The sequence below is a fragment of the Salvia splendens genome, chromosome 6 (assembly GCF_004379255.2).
Source record: "Salvia splendens isolate huo1 chromosome 6, SspV2, whole genome shotgun sequence".
NCBI lineage: Eukaryota > Viridiplantae > Streptophyta > Magnoliopsida > Lamiales > Lamiaceae > Salvia > Salvia splendens.
The window spans coordinates 6,886,294-6,907,023 of record NC_056037.1 but is presented as its reverse complement, the minus strand read 5'-3'; the positions used below and the strand labels follow the sequence as shown (position 1 = coordinate 6,907,023).

The 20,730-nt window shown below is 41.2% G+C and overlaps 1 protein-coding gene across 1 annotated transcript; it reads left to right on the top strand.

Moving 5' to 3' along the window:
• Positions 1-15,228: 15,228 nt before the first annotated feature.
• Positions 15,229-16,855, top strand: LOC121806320 (malonyl-coenzyme A:anthocyanin 3-O-glucoside-6''-O-malonyltransferase-like). Its single transcript, XM_042206316.1, has one exon. It carries the CDS (start codon positions 15,346-15,348, stop codon positions 16,690-16,692), a length of 1,347 nt encoding a protein of 448 aa, XP_042062250.1. The 5' UTR covers positions 15,229-15,345; the 3' UTR covers positions 16,693-16,855.
• The last annotated feature ends 3,875 nt before the right edge of the window (positions 16,856-20,730 follow it).

Below are 20,730 nucleotides of genomic sequence, written 5' to 3'. Positions count from 1 at the left end.
TGTGGCAGTGAAGATACAACTTCAGAGTCGGGCGAGCTCCAAATGGCCGAGGGGCCCGTTACACGTCGACAAGCCCTGCTATTTCGAGAACTTGTACAAGGCCTCGTGTAACTAGATTTTCTCCTTGGTAGTTATTTTTTGCGCCTATATATAGGCTGCATCAAAGTGATGGAAGATACGTTTTGTTTTGAGTATTAATGATATCGTTTCTTGGAGTTTACCTCTTGATTCTCCTATTCAAATTCTTGTAGCAAAGTGTTCGTTTTCGAATAGTTATCGACTTATCAATCGAAGCATTCATAATCGATTGTGGCGTAGTCATTCATTCCATCTCATTTTCCATAAATCACGACCTCCCGTTTTCCCACCAACAAATTCGTTCATTTTCTCTAAAAATATACAAGGCTCATGGAAGGAGCTGCCAACTGTTTGATCAATTGCCTGTCTCAACAGGCTCTTCCTTGTCCATCTCCACTACTCCAGCCCGACGAGCAGTCAACTCTCGGAGGCATTAAGGTTGCTGATTCCAGTCCGCGGAGCGTCCTGGACGTCCTACAGTCAGGTTCCGTCTCCACATCCTCGACCAGTCTGAAATCCAACGAGCAACGGACCAACCCTTGGAGCATGAATCTCCAAGACCACCGGAGCTCACATCAGGTGGTATCAGGGCGGGTCACGCCCGCCGCAACGACCTAACTAGCGGTCCTTACCTTACCCGAAGAACCATGGTGGCCAGGAGGGCCCTAAGCACTCAAAATAAAGAATATGGAGATGAGCAACGTGAAAATATCTTTCACACACGTGGCCAAGTAAAGACGAAGGTCTGCAGTATCATTATTGACGGAGGCAGCTGCGCTAATTTGGCCAGCAGCACCATGGTTGAAAAGTTAGGACTGCCACTCACCAAACATCCCAAACCTTATAAGTTGCAGTGGTTAAATGAAGATGGATCTGCCAAAGTAAGCCATCAAGTGAAAATACCTCTTAAAACGAGTGCAGAAACCTGGGATATCTGAGATCTTCGCTTGGATTTTTTCGTCCCCGAAGATGAATATAGTAGGTTATGTTTTTAATTCTATCCGTACATTGATTTTTAATCCTCAGTTTGTGATTTAGGGCTCCGGAAATTGATTTTTTTTTTTAATTTTTTTTGGATGTTTTGGTTTGATTTTTATTTGTCCGATTTTTGTTTTCCTTAACAGGGGAAGAACCTGGAAAGTTTTCAGTTGCTTTCCATCATGGAGGTTCATTCTTCTTTACCAAAGATGAAAAAAGTATGTTGGTGGGTATTTGACATTCTTCGATTTCTGTAACATAAACCAATTCGAGCTCATAGACCTCTCGAGTATGGTATTAAAGTTGAAGTATGATAGGAAGATGATATGTGAGTTCTATTATTGTGATCCAAAGTACAGTCATAACTGCGAGGGGGTTTTAATAGGCGGCCCTTTGATGCCCATTCTTGAGGATACACATCTAAAGGATTTCCTTAAAGTGGCGGCTACTACGACAAAGCTAGTTCACATTTACGTTGTGGAGATAACTCGGGCTGCCGCTATACTGAAAATGATGAAAGATGAAGCGCAAGAGCTTCTCAGATTCAGGGCGTCGAAACCCCCAGGAGTCATTATAGAAGAGATGGAAGAAACCGAGCCAAATGTGGCAAAGCAAAAACCCAGAACGAAGAGGAGGCAAGGGGATCAGTTGCAAGGGCACCGGAGTAAGCCTTTGATGATTGGCTGGTATGATAGGGATGTTGAGTTCGAGTTATATCTTACAAAGAGTTTAGAAGATACTCGTGCTCAGTGGAAGAGGGACGAGGAGGTAGCTGGTCAAAATTTGAAGAAAGCATTTGAAGCGGTATCATCCGAATCAGTACCATCCGAAGCTCCGGTCTCTGAGGTTGAAGCTAAAACAGAAGTTGGAGATGCAATACCAGCAGTTATATCCGAAGCTGCATTGTGTGTGGTGTCTGAGGTTGAAGTTATGCCGGAAGTTAGGGAAGCAGTACTAGTACCAGAACCAGTAGGAGAAGTTGGAGAAGTACCAGTACCAGTGCCACAAGTTGAATCTATAGCAGAAGTTGAAGGAGGATATGTTGAAGAAGTATGAGAAGTTGGAGGAGGAGACTCCCATGCACACGTACTAGAGGTAATGAGTTGTGATTTACATAATTGATTTAGTACCTCATTTGTGATTTTGTGTACATTTGTGTATTGTAGGATCTACCTAGACCTTTATGTGTTGACCATTCCAATCCGATTGGTCTAAGTGTCCATGTTGATGAATCTGCAACTGAATCTGAATCTGTAGTTCACCAACCAGATTCGGACAGGAAAATAGCATTTGTAGATAAAGACGTGTACCAACTGGTCATGGACGGTGGGTGTCAATCACAGCCGGACATACGGGTAGACAATGAATTCTTTCCGATCATTGAGGACATTACCCATGAATTGTTCATGTCCGAAGCTGACACCCATGTGCAAGAGTCAGCTCCAACTGAAGCAGCGTCTGAAGAACCCGTACCAGTTGTAGGAGAAGTACCCCAACAGTTGTCCAAAATGATGTTTATTGTCCTTCTTTCGAGTATGTTCCCGACGGATGTCATCTTCATAATGAGGGATATACGACTGAAGATGATGATGATGAGGTCGGCCATTTTATCTCGTTGGCCAACATGTGACGAGATGAACAGTTATTTACCTCATACTACCAGTCGTTATGTCGGCAACAACAACCGGAACAGGAAGTGGGACAACAGTGGAGTGTGGAGCCGGAGACCGAACCACATGGGTCTGGACAACAGACCGATGAAGGCAGCGAAGGGTCCAAGAAAAGGTGAAAGTATTCCCCTATTGTGGAAAAAAGGAACTCGTCGGATACAAACCCACTATTGTGGAAAAAAGGAACTCGTCGGATACAAGACCTAGAGGATTTGGAGGGGTTGCGTAGAATGTGTATGAAATACACTCTATTCAAGCTGACCAATGAGCTTCCAGTTTAGAAGCCGGGTGATATTTTTAAGGATCGAGATTTCTTCTACAAGGTCATGTGGCAGTACGCGATAATGATAAGACGACGTGTGCATGTGAACAAAAATGATGGAAAGAGACTTCGTACCATCTGTAAAGGCAAGGCATGCAATTGGTATGTGTATGCAAGGAATATCAAAATACACAACAATACCGATTATGTGGTGGTGAATATGCAGATGGGTCATGCTCACACTTGCTCGCAAGTGTTGGATCAGAAATGGCTCACGGCCAAGTGGCTGGCTGAGCGTTACATGGAGAAAATCAAAGTCAATCCTCACATTCCATTGGCAGCTATTCGGTAGTGTGTGGATGAGGAGTTCGATCTGAAAGTTGGTAGGATGAAGGCATATCATGCCAGAGACAGCGCATTAGAAGACATCTTCGGGAAGGCGGGACTCCAATAGTGGAGGCTGTTCTATTACAAAGCTGAATTGGAACGAACACACTCTCATTCAAGTGTGCACATACACTATGAGAATTTCAGGGATCCTGACATTGTAGGACTGAGATTCTTGAGATTTTATTGTTGCTTGAGGCCTTTGAAAAAAGGGTTGGATGCATTTTTTACGAACAATTATCTTCCTAGATGCTTGTTTTCTGCGGGGTATGTATATGGGCCAACTGATGACAGCCATTGGAATTGATCCCAACAACGGTTGGTGGCTTATTGCGTGGGCGGTGACTGAGGCAGAGAGCTACGCTCAATGGAAATGGTTTCTATCCTACCTAGCCGAGGACCTTCAGTTGCATGACAATGCCCCTAGATACGTCTTTATTTCTGATCAACAAAAGGTTTGTGATTTGTGATTTGTGATTTCAGTAAAACGTGTATACTTCAAATGTGATTTTTGAAATAATTATACTTTGTTTGTGATTTGACCTATACATTAATACTTCGACTGTGATTAGAGATATTTTACAAGTTGTAGTTGTTCCTCGACTTCTTGTTACTGATGTGGTAATGTGTGTTGTGTTGTGTTTCATTTGTAGGGTCTAGCAAAAGCCATTGTTGAGGATTTCCCACAGAGCGAACATCGCTTCTGTGTTCAACACATATACAACAACTTCAAGAAGAGATTCACCGGGGAGAATTTTAAAGAAATGTTGTGGGAGCTTGCCTCGAGTACAACCCACGAGCAATATGTGGAGCGGATGGATGCGTTGCGGATTATATATCCCCAAGCACATCAATATCTACTCGGTGTTGCTCCAAAAGAAAAATGGGTGAAGGCATATTTCTCCTCACATGTCTGTTGTGATATTATCCTTAACAATATCTCCGAGACCTTCAATTCGAAGATAGCAATCGCTCGAAAGTTGGCCATTATCACCATGTTGGGGGAGATTCGAACGAGTCAGATAGAGAGGATTCAGATTAGAGGCCAGTGGATCAAGACCTACGATCACGCACTGTAGCCCGTTATCAAAGAGATTGTGGACAAGTTGTACGTGAGGGCTTCTTCTTGGAGATCAACATGGAACAGAGAGGATTCGTACCAAGTGTTGGGACCGTCTTCCGAGTATGTAGTGAACATGCGTGAATTTACATGCTCGTGCAGATCATGGCAGCTGACTGGGATCCCGTGCACTCATGCTATCGCTACAATCAACAAGAATGGGCATGATGTATTGGACTACGTCTCCCGTTATTATTTAAGGTCCACAATGTCGATTCTGTACGGGAATGTCCTCTACCCAATTAATGGGATGGATAATTGGCCCAAGACTTCTGAAGTTGGATTTGAAATGGCGCCCCCGAGGGCAAAGCGACAGCATGGACGGCCGAAGAAACTCAGGCACGAAGAGCCCCAGGTTCGCCATCATGAGAATGAAGCTGAGTCACTAAGGCCAACGTTTGTACTTAGATGTAATCTGTGCGGACAAGAGGGTCATAACAGAAGAACATGCACCAATGATCCCTGTGTAGATACTCATACTGAAGTTGGTCAGAGTTCGTCACAGCCAGTGACCCACCTACGTCGGATACCGGTAGCAGGGCAGAGTCATCCAACGCACGTCAAACCAAGATGTACTATTCATTACCAATATATGAATTCCCCACCCGTTGGACGTCTATTTTAATGTTTGTATGTTACAGACCAATCCAGCTCCTCGGGGACTGGGACGGGGGACGGCCTAGCACACGGCGGACTACGGATGAGGCCTCAAACCAGCAGCAAAACCAAGAGGTAGTAGTCAGTATCAATATATGTATTTCATTCATACCTGTTGGACGTCAATTTGAACACTTTGTTGTTTGTTGTAGACCAATCCAACTGCTCCGAGGCCTAGCACACGTCGGACTAGGGCTCATCCGCAGCGCTGTGGCCGTCGCGGGGATCAGGATTGAGTAATCGCGCGGATGAAGATTGGGAAGATTGGGTGATGTATAAGTGTAAACAATGATGTTGGTTTTTATTTTTGTCAAACATTATGCTATTATGACTATGGTTTGTGTATGTATGAATAGTCAGACAATATTTGGATGGGTTTTGATGAATTGTTGTTAACAGCGTCTGTTAGCTATATGAATGGAGTATTGTGTATGTTGAACTAGTCTATGCTCTGCGTGTTATATTCAGTTATTTTAAACTAGTCTGGGTATGGTATTTTAACCTTGTACATCGTGTGTTAATCCGCACAAACTGTAGTACTTTAGTTGTGATTATAAAAGTCGAACCTTTGTACTGACACAATGATTTTATGTATTGTGTAATTTAATACGTCTGGTACTTCCTTCGTGATTTTATTAAAACGTATGGTACTTCATTCGTGATTTATTAAAACGTATGGTACTTCATTCGTGATTTATTAAAAGGTATGGCACTTCATTCGTGATTTATTATAACGTCAAAAAATGTGATATATAATTGACTTATTGACTGAACTGAACAAGCAATTATAGCACTACATAATATGGGGAAGGAAAATGATTAGATTGACTGAACAACTCCGGTATTGGTAATGATTAAATTCCAAGAAGGAAAGAGTTAACATTACACAAGGAGAAAAATTACAACGCATAACAACAAAATTACAATCTTCATATTTCGGGACTTTTTGGCGGCTTTATGAATTTGTAACTTATGACCTACGCATTCCTCAGTTTTCAAGCTCAATTTTAACTTCAGCTCTTCACATTCGTCAGTTTTTCGTACGCAATTTATCTTCAAGAACACCGTCCATAATTTCTTTGCATCGGAGTTGTTCTTCAAACTTATCTCGTTCGAGCATGTTTTTTTGAAAGTAAGTGTCTTGACTTGGGGAAACCCCCGCATCAACCCAACGAAAGAATCTGCAATCATCTTCCTGCATAATTCATTACATTTCGTATCCGTAAAAGTTAAATGGAACATTTTCTTTATGCTTGTACCATGCCATACCTTCCATATCGGACAACGATAGTAACGTCGACCAGGATTAGCGGCCGTCCTAGATATCACTAGCTCAGCCTCAAGATCATGATTACAGTTCACAATCTGTGGACGAGGTCAATCCCAATTGAAACTTGACCCGAACGATTGAGAACTAGAAGAAGACATTGCAACAAGCACCTGAATTGAAAATTAAAACCCAAAACATATTAAAAACTTATACTCCTTTATTTATGAAATGAAATCCCTAAAAAATTGCGCGACCTAAGACACATAAACCCTAAATTGAATCCACCCAAATTCAGCTGCAAAATCGACCTAAATTCAGCTGCAAAATCGACCCAAATTCACCTTACCGGTCACCGTCAGAGTGCAAGTTACCTAAATTGTGATCTCAAGCTCAGCTATAGAGGATGAATTGAAAACTGAGTATACGACGGTAGGGAGGACATACATTAGACGAAAGAAAACGGGATGATGAATTGAAGTGAGAGAAGAGAAATTAATTTCAAACCCTTAAAATATAGAGGGAAGTACACAACTTGGGAAAGATCAACTTTGATTTGACAAAAGTGTCTGGCTAATGTCTGCAAGTCGTGTAGGTGTGTGCAGAGTAGGCCTGCAAGTTGTGGTAATATGACTGAAATGCCCTTTAAGGCATTTGGGTATTTTGGTCCGAAAATTGGCTACAAATACAAGATATGTGATTATGTTTAAGGTTAGAGTCTTGTGACGGTATTTTTTTTGTTAGGGACCTGCAGTGTCACAAATGGAAACGTTACTTTTTATGTAGTTCACTCTTTTGTTTAATGTATATTAGACTATCATCATCAGTGACCCTCACCCAGCCCAACCCCAATCAACTTTTTAATAAAATATTCATTTCTCTTTCATCCACATATACAACCCCTAATTTATTAGTAAATTTTTTACTTCCATCAATGACCCCAACTCAACCCCAATACATATTTTCTTTTTCATATACTTTTAATCAATATAAATTTTATAAATTTATTCAAATATATTAAATTTGGAACCATAAAATCAAATTTATCAAAACATGAAAGGAAATTTTATTGGATAAATTTGGTTTGCTTGTGATTAGTTCTACATGTTAAGTGGGATATATATAGAAAAATGAAGCACGATATAGTACTCCTAGAAAATAATAATAAATAATAAATTAAACATAAATAAAAAAATGAAGTAGTTCACGTCAGTTTTTGGAAGAGTGGTTCACATGATTTTTTTGGAAGAATAAGAATAATAATCATTGAATAAAACAAATTAATAATTAAAAGTAATAAAATATTTTAATGTTCATCCAATAAAAATGTAACATGTGGACTTGACCCTCACTTTTTGTATGGGTCGACTGACCAACACCAAATAAGGAGGGGGTTGAGTTAATTGATTTTAGAATTATTTTTATTTATTGTTATTTTGTCTTTTTATGGGTGACCTTGGTATAATTACAAGGTCACCGATGGAAGTAGTCTTATAAAAGAAAAAGGATTTTTTTTGGTGTCCGTGATACCGAATGGTGACATCACTTACTCGGTGGATTTACCTATCGAGCAAAGGGTGTTACATAAAATGGACAAAAGCCGACTACAGAGATGTTGAAGAAAAAAAAATACCTAATCTATCATGCGCATCCAGCTACAGAAATTCGGCGGGGAATTTTCCGCATATGAATGTCTCTCCATAGAGAATGTACATAATGCGATTAAAAATCATCTGTGAAATTTCCCTCTTTATGCATGTGTTTGATCACGACAAACTCAAAATCTTGGCAAAGACCATATACCCTCTTCACGATAGAACAACAATTAAGCGAAAAATCAAAGCATCCAATAATCATTGAAACTCCAACTAAACTAGTAATATCACTTTCTACCTCTAGTTTTTTAATCTCTAGACTTTTTTCCAATTGTAGACCATAAAACAAACTCCAAAACTCGGCAATCAAATTAGAGCATACACCTGTTTTAGCAACAAAATTGAAGGAAATGTAGCAAAAGCCATAAGAGGAAAGATTGCAAAGCAATATTGTAAAGTATGAGAGAGAATGAACTATTCTGTGTATGATTTCTTTTTCAATAATTATATCATGCATAATCTGATATACTATATAGCTAACAAGAGAAGAATCTAGAAATGGTGCCACACACAAAATCCTCTAGCGAATGCTGTTGTAATTTGATCATGCTTTGTGTGGGTTGAGCGCGCCCATTATATTGCCAAGAAGAACTTCCTTTCAGCTAGCATTATGACGTGACTGATCTTCTGTTACAACTGCGATGATAGTGTTCCCATGCATCGCATTTTGATTTGGAGCATCATAGTGCATAGCTTGAGTGCTTTCTATACATAAGTTAACACCACCACTCTAATTTCCACAACATCTAGAATCAGGCCTCCCCCATATGCACATACTCCTCTTCCAACGAGGGATTCATATTTAATTTTAGATTATCCGAATAGAGGAGGCCTCATAACCACAAGAGTAGGTGGCCTATCCACTCCATTAACTACTTCATCAACTAAGAGCATCCACATCCATGCTCTTGCCAACGAGCACGGATGTGGGCCCGGACTCACTTTTACTCCCTGCTCTTAGGCAAGAGCACAACACCCACATCCGTGCTCTTCCGCAAGGACAAGCTCAAGGGTCCCACCATTCTATTATTCAATTTAAATAAAAACATTTCCACAATATTAAAATGCATTAAAAATAACCGGAATAATATTACAAATTATAAAAAAAATAAAAATTACATAATTAAATCCAAAAATTTAAATTTTCATAATAAAAGTCTTAAAATTAAAAATTACATAATTAAAATCCTAAAAATTCAAAATTACATAGTTAAATTCATAAAATTAAAAAACCCCACTACTCGTGGCCGAATTTCACCCAAATGTGTTTGATTAGGTCTTCTTGTAACTCAACGTGGGTTTGGGTATCGCGCATTGTGTGCCTTGTTTCGATCCTCTCACCCACCGTCGTATGCACACCTCGGCGTGGGGAGACCTTGCGGTTGAGCTTCCGGTTTCATCCTCATCGTAAAAGCTAGCCGCCCTCGGTCCTTCGTCGGCTATAATCATGTTGTGCAAGATAATACACGTGTACATGATGTCGGTGATATTTTTCAAGTACCACAGCCGAGACGGGGCCTTCACAATGTTGAATTGGGTTTGAATGACCTCAAAAGCTCTTTCGACGTCTTTACGAGCAGACTCTTGACGCTGCACAAAAAGAACCCGTCTCGGGTCTTGCGGGTTGCTGAGCGTTTTCACGAAAGTCGACCACCTTGGGTAGATACCATCGGCGAGATAGTAACCCATGTGGTATGTATTTCCGTTGACGGTGTAGTCGATCGCCGGTGCTACACCATTCAACATATCATTGAAGAGTGGTGAAGAATAGAGCACGCTCAAGTCGTTGTTGGATCCGGCAACACCGAAATATGCATGCCAAATCCATAGGCGGCAGTCGGCGACCGCTTCAAGGATAAGTGTTGGGCCTCCGCCTTTGTGGCCGCTTAAGTGTTGTCCTCTCCAAGCAGTCGGACAATTCTTCCACCTCCAATGCATGGAGTCAATGCTGCCAAGCATACCGGGAAAACGATGGACTGTTTCGTGAAGACGAAGCAACCGTTGGCAATCATCGGTGGTGGGTGCCCGAAGGAATTCATCCCCGAAAGCTGAACGAACGCCCTAGCAAAAATTTTTAAGGCAAAGGATTCCAGTGAAAACGGCGCCGAAAGTAATCTTCCGGAAACCGCGGCTAGTCGGAAAAATAGTCGGTAACGAGCCTTTCGTTGGCTCCCTCCCGGTCACGATCAATGTATCAGCGAGTTGATCTAGTTGGTTGAGGAGGAGGGGTGGGGGTATTCGCTGCGACATAGGCTTCATAGGCGGCACGATGTTGTTCATATTATTCTTGTTCTTCGCGCTCCGCTTCCGCAATGAGATGGGTGAAATCCATTTGAGGGTTTGAGTGAGAGAGGAAGATGTAGATATAAGTTGTATGAAAAAATATGAATGTGAGATGATTTGATGTGAACAATGGATGATGAATATGTGTATTTATAGATGATTTTGGGATAATAAAATTTAAAAAAAATCAGAAAAACGGTAAAAAATGGCCAGATTTTTGGGTTTCTGATTTTTTTTAAATTTTTGGTATTATTTTCGTTTTTAAAAAAAATTGAATTTCCAACGGAAATGTCGTTGGCCAATCAGAACGAGCCACGTCAGCTGCTCGTTGGCACGGACGTGCTCGATGCATCGAGCAGCGCCGCGTCAGCGGCAAGAGCGCAGCGGCGGACAGCGGTGCCGTACCGCTGGCACAGACGGACGGACAGCGTCCTGCTCACTGCTGCGGATGCTCTAACCTAGCCATTTCCACTCGTGCAATAAGTCCTTTCGAACTTCCTCGCTCCTTAAAAACGTGCATCTCATCCCACAGCCTAGAGATGATAGTACTCCTATTAAAGATGTAATATAAGACCGTTGATAGAAGTTATTTTTAATAAATAAAAGTAAAATATAGTACACGTTATTATTTCTCCATGTATATAGTCAAATTCCAATTTATTACACATTAAAAATTGCATTGATGTTATTTGAAGAATGTACTGTAAGTTATAGTACTAATACTTAATTATTCTACGGATCAAATTTTAAAAGTGGACTATATGTATTTTTGAAACATATAGAAGTACTAATAGGTATTAATTTCGTGGGACAAATTGATTAATTAAACAGAGTATTCACGTTAGATCATCAAGTTTTTGCACAGTGAAAATGCATGCATTAACTATGGTACCATAGAAATTGCGGTGAAGTTATTGCATGCATTTGAAGGAAATACTTGTTAGCTAGAGATATAGTATACGAATACGAGATTCAAAGAAGCAGAAATTCAATTGAACTAAAATTAAATTTCATCATAAAACTTAAAAGGATGAGGCACAAAGAGAATTATTTATGAAACAAAGGGTGGAAAATTCACAAATTCTGGATTCCATGATCAAGTATTTGGATAATGATTTTTTTTTGTTTAACCATAGATGTACCGAATCCACCTTTTGGCGGAATCCGACTAATCCTGCTCGACCGGGCTTGGGGATTACGGCCAAAAGTCTCCCAGCGGGTGGCGGGGTTTGAACCGTGACCTCAAGGTCACCACAGCTCCGCGCTGCGACCCGTTGGTATTTGGAATTTTTTTTTAAACATGCTTTCCTATGGATGAATTACACGGGTTTCAATATTAATAATAAAATATTAAAAAGATAACAGTGAATAAAATGAATTTATCCATTCAATTTATAAAATTTCAATTTCATGTAAACTGACCTTCATACATTTTAAATTCGCGAATATTCCCCTTCGTTGCATATACATGTTTTTCATTTTCATTTTCATTTTCATTTTCATTTTCATTTTCATTTTCATTTTCATTTTCATTGGGCCTAACGAGGCTAAATGTATGGTCTGGGCTATGGCCCAAAGTATATCACTGTGTTATCTAATGAAAAACCATTGGATTCTGGTTTAAATTCAATTTTATATTTACAATTTCATGGATACTAGTAGTAGTATTTAAATACTAGAATGTGCGGATTCTGTAATAAGAGTTGAAATGGCTGTAAATATTTTAATATCATTGTCGGTGCTCGCACGTGTATTGACATTTCAATATAATACATCAAGTAGACCAGTACATGCAGGGGTGGCAAATCGTGCGTGTCGGGTCGTTATCGTGTCGACACGATAACGACCCGAACACGATAACAACAAACACGGACACGACCTGTTAAGAAAACCCCAAACACGAACACGACCTGTTAAGAAAACCCCAAACACGAACACGACCCGCTATCCTCAGACACGAACACGACACGAACCCATTAACGACACGAACCACTTCGGGTCAACACGACACGATAACAACACGTATTGGAAAGTGATTAAATATTTAAATGATTTAAATGAGATATGACCATATAAGACTATGAGAGTCAATTTAATAAATATTGAAAAATGAAAATAATAAGAATTAATAATATTAAAATATTATTTATTAACGGATAACACGAACCCGACACGAACACGTATTGTTAACGGATAACACGAACCCGACACGAAATTTTCGTATCCTTAATGGGTCGACCCGATAAGGACACGAACCCAATAAGCTCTGACCAAAACCCATTAATTTCGTGTCGATTCGTGTCGTATTATCGTGTCGTGTCAAAAATTGACAGCCCTAAGTACATGGAGTACTTCAATTATTTTCTAATAGATAAAAGTGTTGTGAACTGCATTAGACTGATAAAATTAAAATTTAAAATTTAGCATTAGTATCTTTTTTAAGTTATTCAAATAATGTGTTAAAATAAGTCTTTGATTTGTTCTTTTTAGTTTTTTTACGGTCAAATTAATTGTTTTTTCTTGGAAATGTTGTTAGTGTCTTAGTCGGTGTGTGTTAGTTGTATGGCTTATGCAGATAGTGGTTAATGGATAGCTAATATTTTTCTGTGTATTCAAGATGAAGTGATTATCACATATTTACAATATCTACCATTTATAATTCTTTCCTAAATTTGCATCTAGAGTTTTTCCAAATGGTACATATGTTTGATAATGCTCTAAGGAGAATGGAATATGAGGCTATTCAGTCTTAGAAGTGGCAATTCGGTCAAAATGGGGAACAACAACGAGTCTACTCCAGTGACGAGCGAGTCTCAAACTCCCACAGTACCCGTGGGAGTTGGATGGGGTCCGATGGCCGGGTACTACAACATGTACCCTTGGATGCAGATGATGCCGGGGTGGGCAGCCGGGATGCAGATGATGCCGGGGATGCAGGGGACGTCGGGGGGGACATGTCTATCGCCCCAGTCTTGATTTTTTGACTGCTTCTTCGCACACATCGACTCCATCGGAGACGTAGTTTACTGGTTGTGAGACTTTCTCCTTAGAGGAGTTGGAGATAGATCTCGAGGATGCGGACACTCCCGTTCAAATGGGGGGAGTAGGGCGGGGTCGGGGCGCACCAAAGAAGAAGAAGGGCAAGGGGAAGGGCAAAAGGGTGGTCGGCGAGTCGTCGCAGCCGGCTGATGACGACAGCCCGGCACGGAGAAAATGGACGGATGCAGAGAACGTCGCGCTGTCCAAGGCTTGGGTGAGTGTTTGCGATGATCCCCACCATTCGAACAATCAGAGGATCGTCAACTTGTGGGCTAAAATATCAGCAGCCTACAAGGCATTTTGCCAGGAGGGGAGGCCACACAGTGGGGAGGAGTGCCGGAAGGGGTGGGACCGAATCAGGGCTGCGGTCTCCCGATTTTCGGGCTTGTACACCAACGCCCTCCGCATGCAAACCAGTGGCCAAACTGACGAGGACTGCAGGAGGATAGCGGAGAAAGCCTTCCCCGTGCCCGGGCTTTATAAGGAGTTCACCTACTGGAACTGCTATGAGGTGCTGATGGACCCCGAGAAGTTTCGGGCAGGTGTCGATGCTAGCTGGCCGAAGTAGCAGCGACTGAACTATGCGGCAGCAGCAGCGGTTCCCACGACCTCCCCGAGGATGTTCAGGAGTTCCCGTCCCCTCCATCGTTTACTCGCCGCACTCGCCTGGTTGGTCAAAGGCGGGCGCAACGGGTAGCGAGGGGGGTCGCCCAGGGGTCCCAGGAGGTCCAGTCGACATCCCCCCTGTTGGCAAGTCGCCAACCGAGCTCGTCTTCTTCGCGCGTCAACAAACGCGGGCTCAGACGCACAAGATCTTAGCAGAATGGAGGGAGACAACTGATCCGTGGAGAAGAGGTTTCTTCACTCAATGCTTGAGAGTATGCGGGTCGATTTGGATGCCGCCTCGGCACAGTTGAGGGGCTCAAATGCCGCAGATTTGGGGGTCCCGGATAGCGACGACAACTGCGGCGATGACGGCGACGACGACGGCCACGAGGAGTGAGGCGGAGACGGGGGCTCGTGTGTGGAAGAGGGGTTTTTTTAAAAAATTAATGTAATTTTTTTTATTAATGTACTTTTTAAATTTTACTATTATTATTGAATTTTCTCGTATCTGTGTCGTAAATTTAATTCTGTATTTTGTGTGATTGTTAATTATTTGTTTTTTATAATTTTGTTTATTGTGGCTAGCCTATTGCTTGTCCAGTTGCTTGTCCTAATGATGTAGCAGGAGAAGTTCTTAGTGCTGTTGATGTGGCAGAAGGAGTTTGTGGTTAGCCTATCATCATCGTGGATGCTCTTTTAGGTTACTGCCCCTTTATGATGAAGCTGAGCTTATATACGTGGTAAAGTGGGATGAAGTAGTTTGCTTTGGCTAGTGTGTTCATGCTAGTCCACTCTGGTTTGAAATTTGATAAGTAGTAGTAGTACTTCCATAGAGTAGTAAATTATTTGAGCGCCAGCTAATAAGTACAAAATTGCGAAAACATCACTATATTATATGTTGTGGCCATATTATATGTTGTGGCCAAATATATAATGTTTTTTCTCCCGTGATAAATATAACTCAATCGCCATACTTCATCTATGTATAATTTACGATTATTCTCAAATGATGCATTATTTATTCTACTTGACAAGCATAGATTCATTTGTGTCCCTATGTGGTATTGATTCAAGTCTCAATTGGTCCCATAATTTCCATCATACATTTTCCTTCACAAATTCATTACCCGACAAACTTTTATCTAAAGTTGTAACATAATCATTTCTATTTCAATACCATTCAAGAATATAAAACATGTGATTATGCACAACTAAAAATAACATACAAAACCTAACTAATTCCAACAACATAAACTTATTCTTAAATCTTAAACCATTGAATAAATAAGGAATTTACCTACACCTCACCCCATTATTCTCCCACTCCCTCAACCCACCAATTCATGTCTTCCGCCGGCGCCACCGTCACGGTTGTGGAGCGCTGCGCCATTTCCCCTCCGCCGCGCTCCACTCCTCCGGCGACTCTCCCACTCACCTTCTTCGACATTCCCTGGCTCTTCTTCTCCCCATCTCAGCCCATTTTCTTCTTCGCCTCCGCCTCCGCAGCCGCTGTGCCAAAGCTCAAGCACTCTCTCTCTCTAGCCCTCACCCACTTCTTCCCCCTCGCCGGAAAATTGGTCGTCCCCGCTTCCCACTCCGCCGAACCCCGCCTCGAGTATAATGAGACGGACTCCGTTCTCCTGATCGTAGCCGCGGCGGTGGATGGCGGCGTGTTCAAGAATCTCGCCGGAAACCACCGCCGGAGCGGCTGCGATTGCCGGCGCCTGGTGCCGGAAATGGGCGGCGGAGATGGTCCGGTTTTGGCTGTTCAAATCACTGTTTTCCCCGAAATGGGAATTAGCATTGGATTCGCGCTGCGAAATGCGGGTGCGGATTGGAGAACGTTCAATAATTTCTTGAAAGAGTGGGCTTGGATCTGCAAAAATGGCGCCGGCGGGAGACACGTGGCGTCCCATGATAGGTCAGTGATCCTTGACACTAGTGGGCTGAGGTCATTTTTCTTGACTGAGTATCGGAAATTGAAAAATAATATAAAATCATTGAACGTGGGTTGTAATTATAAAAGAAATGACATCGTAAGAGCTACATTTGTTTTGGGTCCAAAAGAAATGGGAGAGATAAAGAAATGGATCCTGACGCGGTCGGATCTGCTATTCGGGTCGACGACCCAGATGCTTCTGTCGCCGTATGTGGTGGCATGCGCTTTTATATGGGTGTGCTGGATGAAGACGCATTGGGGGATGGAAGTGAGTGTGAGGCGGCGCATTGGAGAGGTTCATTATTTCGGTTTTATAGCGGGCGGGTTGACCCGATTGCCATTTGCGGTGCCTAGTAATTATGCGGGTAATTGTGTGGGGTTCGGTCGGTCGGAAGGTAGGAGAGGGGAGTTGGTGGGTGAAGACGGTGTTGTTCATGCTGCCAAGGCGATCGGGGATACGGTGAAGAAGTTGAATGTGGATATGTTGGGTGGAGCCAGAAATTGGATCTCCGAGTGGGAGCAGTTGCGGGAGTCGGAGCTCCATATTACGGTCAGTGGATCCCCCAAATTGGACTTGTATGATCTCGATTTCGGATGGGGAAAACCACTCAAGTTTGAAGAAGTGTCGATTGATAATCATAACGCTATCTCTCTGAGCCAAAGTAGAGAGGTGATTGGTGGTATTGAAATTGGGGTCGCTTTGCCTCCTCTTCAAATGGATGCTTTCACCACTTTCTTTAATAAGGTATGAATCACATCTTTCTATAACTACTCAATCCCAATCGATTATAAATAAACATGTCCTAGTAATAAAGTCAAATTTGAGATACTGTACAATGTAAAAAAATACTATCTGATTTATGTCTGAGGACAGCTGCAATCTTTGTTATTTATTGCATGTGATTTCTTTTCTACTTGTACTATACCAACTATTTATACTTTTCCAATCAAAAGGTAGTATGTTTTGTCATGTTTTAAATGTTTGAATTATTGTACTCCCTCCATTGAAAGATAACTTATTCCTTAGATGATACCAGATTTTATGCAGATTTATTTTATGTGTTAAGTGGAAAGTATAAAGCAAGAAATATAGAATAAAGCAGAGATAAAATGTGTTTAGTAATGAATCATCTTGGTTGAGATAAAAAAAAATGGATCATCTTCAATAAGACGTAACGTTACATAATGAAAATCTTTTATGTCTGGTTGAATGATTTTGCAAGAGTAAGGCCATATTAACTGAAAACATTGGAAACATGTGTTATTTCGTTGATTAACATGATAATCACGTTGTTAGGAAGTGCTATATTATCTTATTGTTGATGTAATCAGATTTTAACTATCAACGATTGAACCACTAGTTTTGTAGACACCCATTAGTCAATCAAATATTGATCAATTAAACTACTACTCTCTTCATCCCAAGGAAAATGGCTCATTCTTTGAGCATGCAACATGAGATTTTATGCCATTTTATTTTGTGTGTTGGATTGAAATAATAAAGTGAAACCATAAAAAAGTAGATATAGAGGGATTTCTGTTTTTAATAATAGGTCATTTTAGATTAGACAAATAAAAAAGAAAGTGGGTCATGTACGATTGAACGGAACGGAGGGAATACTATAACATGGTTTTAATTATTTGTTTTATATAAACTTTTTATGATAAATTAAATTTACCTTTAGCACGTCGTCTACTGCTGTGCAAATTATAAGTGGATTCATGATGTTCCATTTCATATGCACCATATGTTAATTTATCTTTTTATACCATCATTTTTAATAACGAATAAAAAACTAATAATTGAAATTCGTGTGAGTGGGAGGGTCCTATTAATATTAATATTCTCATGTTCAAAAGTGAAACGGACCCATCATAATGATGTTATACTCGCATATAAATTTGGGATCCAATGTTGTACTCGTTGATTTTCTTGATTTTCGAAATTTAATATTTTTCATTGATATTCCGAGATTATGTTGAAAAGTCAATAAGCATACTTAATAAATAGTACTCTATCAATTCCATATTAATAGAGTCATTTTTCTATTTTGAGAAGTTCCAATTTAATTGAGTCATTTCTATTTTTAGCAAAAAGTAATTCTACCTTTTACTTTATTCTCCTTTCGTCTTCTCTTACTTTTTTCCGTCATCCATTTAACACACTATTCTTAAGCTTTGTGTTGAAAAAAATGTATCTATTAACAAGGAACGGAGGAAGTACGGCTACTAAATGAACAAAAATACAAACAATTAAACATATTCCCGTGGCACTTTGTGAACCTGTTGCCCATTGATATTATATTTTTGTCTTTTACTATTATCAGTATGTACATCATATGTATTAGATATTTGATAATTTAAGGGAGGAAGGGACCATGGGTATAATGATGAAAGCCTCGTGGTAGGTTTTCTCCTTTATAACACATCTGAGTTATCACACACGTTTCAGCCAACCAATCTACATATCAATAATTTTAAGACTAAAGTTCAATTTTGACCCCTTATATTTACCCTAAAATTCTTTTTATCCCTTATATTAAGTTTTTTGACATTTTAGTCCTTTATATATTATTTTAATAATTTTTAATTCCAAATCTATTGTTTTGATCCAAAATAATAATTTTCTGTTAAAATTAACCATCAAAATGTTTGACCAATTTAATAAATTAATTATAGTCTAGGACTAAAGTCCAATTTTGGTCCTCTACATTTTCTATCAAATTCGTTTCGGGTCTTATACATTAAGTTTGTGATCTTGTTTGAGACCAAAATGTACTAAAACAATACATTAGAGCATCAACAGTGGGGCGCCCTAAAGCCCGCCCTGTGCACCGCCACGTCAACATTTTATCCTCCTCCCTTTCCACCTGCAGTGGGGCGCCCTAAGGCGCGCCCTAAGGGGCGCTCTAAGCATTTTCTTCTATTTGAATACTTAAATAACTACAAAAATTGGAAAAAACTTTCATTTCATTTATAAAATTAATACATTACAATACAAATTACAAAAAAATACATAAACTCAGCGACGGCGGTTACGGGCCCACAATTCTTCAACCATGTCGTTCATGATCCGCGCATGGTTGTGTTGGTTGCGCATTGAGGCCTGTCTAGATAGAACCTCATTGAAGCCCGTCGGTAATCCTCGAGCGGGGGGCTCAGTCGCCGTGCTGGAGAAGCTAGATGCACTTTCGTCATCGGTCCAATCGGTGATGCTCCCACCTTCATGTTCGACTATCATGTAGTGCAAGATTATGCAGGCATACATGACATCGGCAAGGACTTCCTTGAACCAGAGACGGCCCGGCCCTTTCACTATTGCCCACCGTGCTTGGAGCACACCAAATGCTCGCTCCATATCCTTCCGCGTCGCCTCCTACTTTTGCGCAAATAAAACTCTCTTCTCACCAATTGGGCAGCTGATAGTCTTCAGAAAAACATGCCACTTTGGGTATATGCAATCGGCCAAGTAGTACCCCATGGGTATTGGCGCCTGTTGGCGGTGAACTCGATGGTCGGGCCGTCGTCGTTGCCGTTGCATTGCTCGGTGAAGAGGGTAGATGAGTTGAGGACGTTGATGTCGTTGTTCGACCCGGCTACACCGAAGTAAGCATGCCAGATCCAGAGCCGAGGGTCAGCGACGGCTTCGAGGATCATCGTCGGGTGGCTGCCCTTGTATCCACTAGTGAATTGGCCTGTCCACGCCGTCGGACATTTCTTCCACGCCCAGTGCATACAGTCGATGCTCCCTAGCATCTCAGGAAAGTTGTGCGCCTTCTCGTGCATTCTCATTAGGCCCAGGAAAGCCGTGAAAAATAGAATGACAATCGAGGTTTAAATAGACAAATTTCGAATTTAAAAAAAAAAAAACAAAAAACGCGTTGCATCATCCGCGCTTCGTCCGCGGACTAAGCGTAGGGCGTGGACGACGCATCCTCCGTCGTCCACGCCAGTGTGGATGGCCTTAGGGTATCCACTATAAGGCGGACACGCCCAATAGCCCCGCCCCATTTTTTGTCCATAGCCCCAGTTTTGTTGTCCACAACCCCAAAATTCTATTTCCGCCACTATAGTGGACACCTCCAATAGCCCACAAATTTTGTAATTAAAATAATCGCAGTGTAAATAAATAGAAAACGAGGTAATTAGGGTCGAATATTCGTTGTATTGCAAACCGGTAAAATTATACAACGAAGGATAGCCCGGTGGATGTGATGGATTGCTGCCATAGCCCGATTCCTGAGAGTCGGGTGATTCGTTGTCGCTCGGTGCATTTTTAGAGAGTGGTTGTGTAGATAGTGAGTGGTGGATTTTGTGAAAATGGTGAAAAATAGGTGGTGTGAAGTGGTATTTACAGAGGTAAATAAAAAATAAATAAAAAAAATCGGAATTGAATCCGCCGCGCCCGTTGTCCTCCCCCTATGGGCGCCGTGCCTATAGGCGCAGCTAATTCTCCCCAGCCGCGGGCTCGCCCCAACCCCGCCTATCCCGCGTCCGCCACCCCTACCGCCCCCAAATGTTGTCCGCCCGCCCTCCGGACAACTTCCCCACTATAGCCGCTCGCCCTCCGCCCCAACCCGCGGCTATAGCCGCGGGCTCCCCATAGTGGACACTCTTAGGGACCAAAAAGTCATAAATTTAATGTATGAAACTAAAAATTTTGTTAGGGCAAATGTAAGAGACCAAAATTGAACTTTATTTTCTGAATATCTTACATAATATTAAAACCAGCACATTTGAATATAATTCGCACGAATTAAATTTTTATTTTTAAATTCACTCGTCGGCC